The 1,791-nt window shown below is 23.3% G+C and overlaps 1 protein-coding gene across 1 annotated transcript in view; it reads left to right on the top strand.

Moving 5' to 3' along the window:
* Positions 1-1,791, top strand: part of LOC117179769 (zinc finger protein 271-like) — a 35,284-nt gene that overhangs the window by 27,213 nt on the left and 6,280 nt on the right. Inside the window, exon 7 of the mRNA XM_033371859.1 lies at positions 905-1,173. Coding sequence (XP_033227750.1) covers positions 905-1,173 — 269 coding nt within the window. The remainder of the gene's footprint in view (positions 1-904; positions 1,174-1,791) is intronic.

Raw genomic sequence — 1,791 nt, 5'->3', positions numbered from 1 at the left:
AAGTGAAATAATTTCTTGGATTATTTTTCTATTTTCGATTAAAGAAGCAACAAATTTAACCCTTTGTGAGATCATTTTGGGCTCTGAAGTATTTTTTTTTTTATCTCGTCAGAATTCCTATTCTAGAATTCAGATTTACTTTCTTGGTTTTTTTATTTATTTTTTATTAAAATAAAAAATATTTTTTAAATTTCTTTGATTGAAAATGACTTCTTTTTCAATTGAAAAATTAATTATTTCATTGTTTCTCGAAAATCAATTTTTTTAAATAGAAATTTAATCTTCTTGGATCCAAATTCGTTCTTTTTATTAAAAATTTTACTATTTTGTTGAAAATACATCTATTTTTGTGAAAAATTGATTTTTTTTTGGTATAAAATTCAACAAGTTGTTAAAAATTTATTATTTGAGTTAAAAATTAATTCGTTTCTTTAAAAATTCAACCCCGGTTGAAAATTCGTTTTTTTTTGTGTTGAAAATGAATTTTTTATCCTGAAATTGAATTATTTCATGCTTGGTTAAAGATTTATCGTCTTTACTTGAAAATTTATCTGTTTGATTGTAAATTTAGCTATTTTGTTGGAAATTCATTTTTTTTTAATTTGTCTTTTTGTATTTCTTGCAAATTTAACAGCTTTGTTGAGAACTCATCTTTCTGATTTTAAAATTAAACTATTTTGATGTAAAATTACCTTTTTTAAACAATTTTTTTTGGTTTTAAAATTCAAGTGAAATAATTTCTTGGATTATTTTTCTATTTTCGATTAAAGAAGCAACAAATTTAACCCTTTGTGAGATCATTTTGGGCTCTGAAGTATTTTTTTTTTTTTGATCTCGTCAGAATTCCTATTCTAGAATTCAGATTTACTTTCTTTGTTTGTTTTTTTATTTATTTTTTTATTAGAAAGTACATCGAGCGCTGCACCTTGGTCACAAGTGCACTCACTGTGAGCAAGTATTTGAAAAAGTGCGCCAACTAGTGAGTCACATTCAGGACGACCACGGCTTGGAGCCACCAGCCAGCTTATTGGCCAAGAAAGGATACGTGAGCGGAACTTACGTTTGCAGATTTTGTGGAAGAACTTTGGCAACTTATCAGTCTTTGCTGGACCATGAACACATTCACACGGGCGAGAAGCCTTATTCTTGTCACATATGCGACAAAAGTTTCCGGTACTTTATTCTTCTTTTATTTTTATTATTACAGACTTTACAGTAAATTTTGCATGATATATAATTTGAAATATAATTTCTTTCCTTAAAAATTTAACTATTTTGTTGAAAATTCATTTTTTTGTTTGTTAAAAATTTGTCTTTTTTTGGTAAATAATTCGTTTCGTTTATTGGAAATGAGTTCTTTTTTAATTGCAAATTTAACTATTTTTTTAAAAAATCATTTCTTTTGTTAAACATTTGTCTTTTTTTTCGGTATTAGTTTAAAAAATGAATCATTTTATCTTTAATACATAATATTTTTATAATAATAAATGAAATAATAATATAATATATTCTCAAAATTTTTGATAAACAGTTTTATAAATAAAATGCATTTGGTAGAAAATTTCATTCAAAGTTCTTTTTTAATTGAAAATTTAACTATTTTGTTAAAAAAATAATTTCTTTTGTTAAACATTTGTCTTTTTTTCGGTAGAAAATTTATTTCTTTGATTGAAAATGAGTTATTTTTTTAAAATTATTTTTTTGTGTTGAAGATTAATTATTTTAGTTGAAATATAATTTCTTTCCTTAAAAATAACTATTTTGTTGAAAATTCATTTTTTTTTTGTTAAA

This window comes from Belonocnema kinseyi, chromosome 9, assembly GCF_010883055.1.
Source record: "Belonocnema kinseyi isolate 2016_QV_RU_SX_M_011 chromosome 9, B_treatae_v1, whole genome shotgun sequence".
NCBI classification, from domain to species: Eukaryota; Metazoa; Arthropoda; class Insecta; order Hymenoptera; family Cynipidae; genus Belonocnema; species Belonocnema kinseyi.
This window is presented reverse-complemented; position numbering and strand designations above follow the sequence as displayed.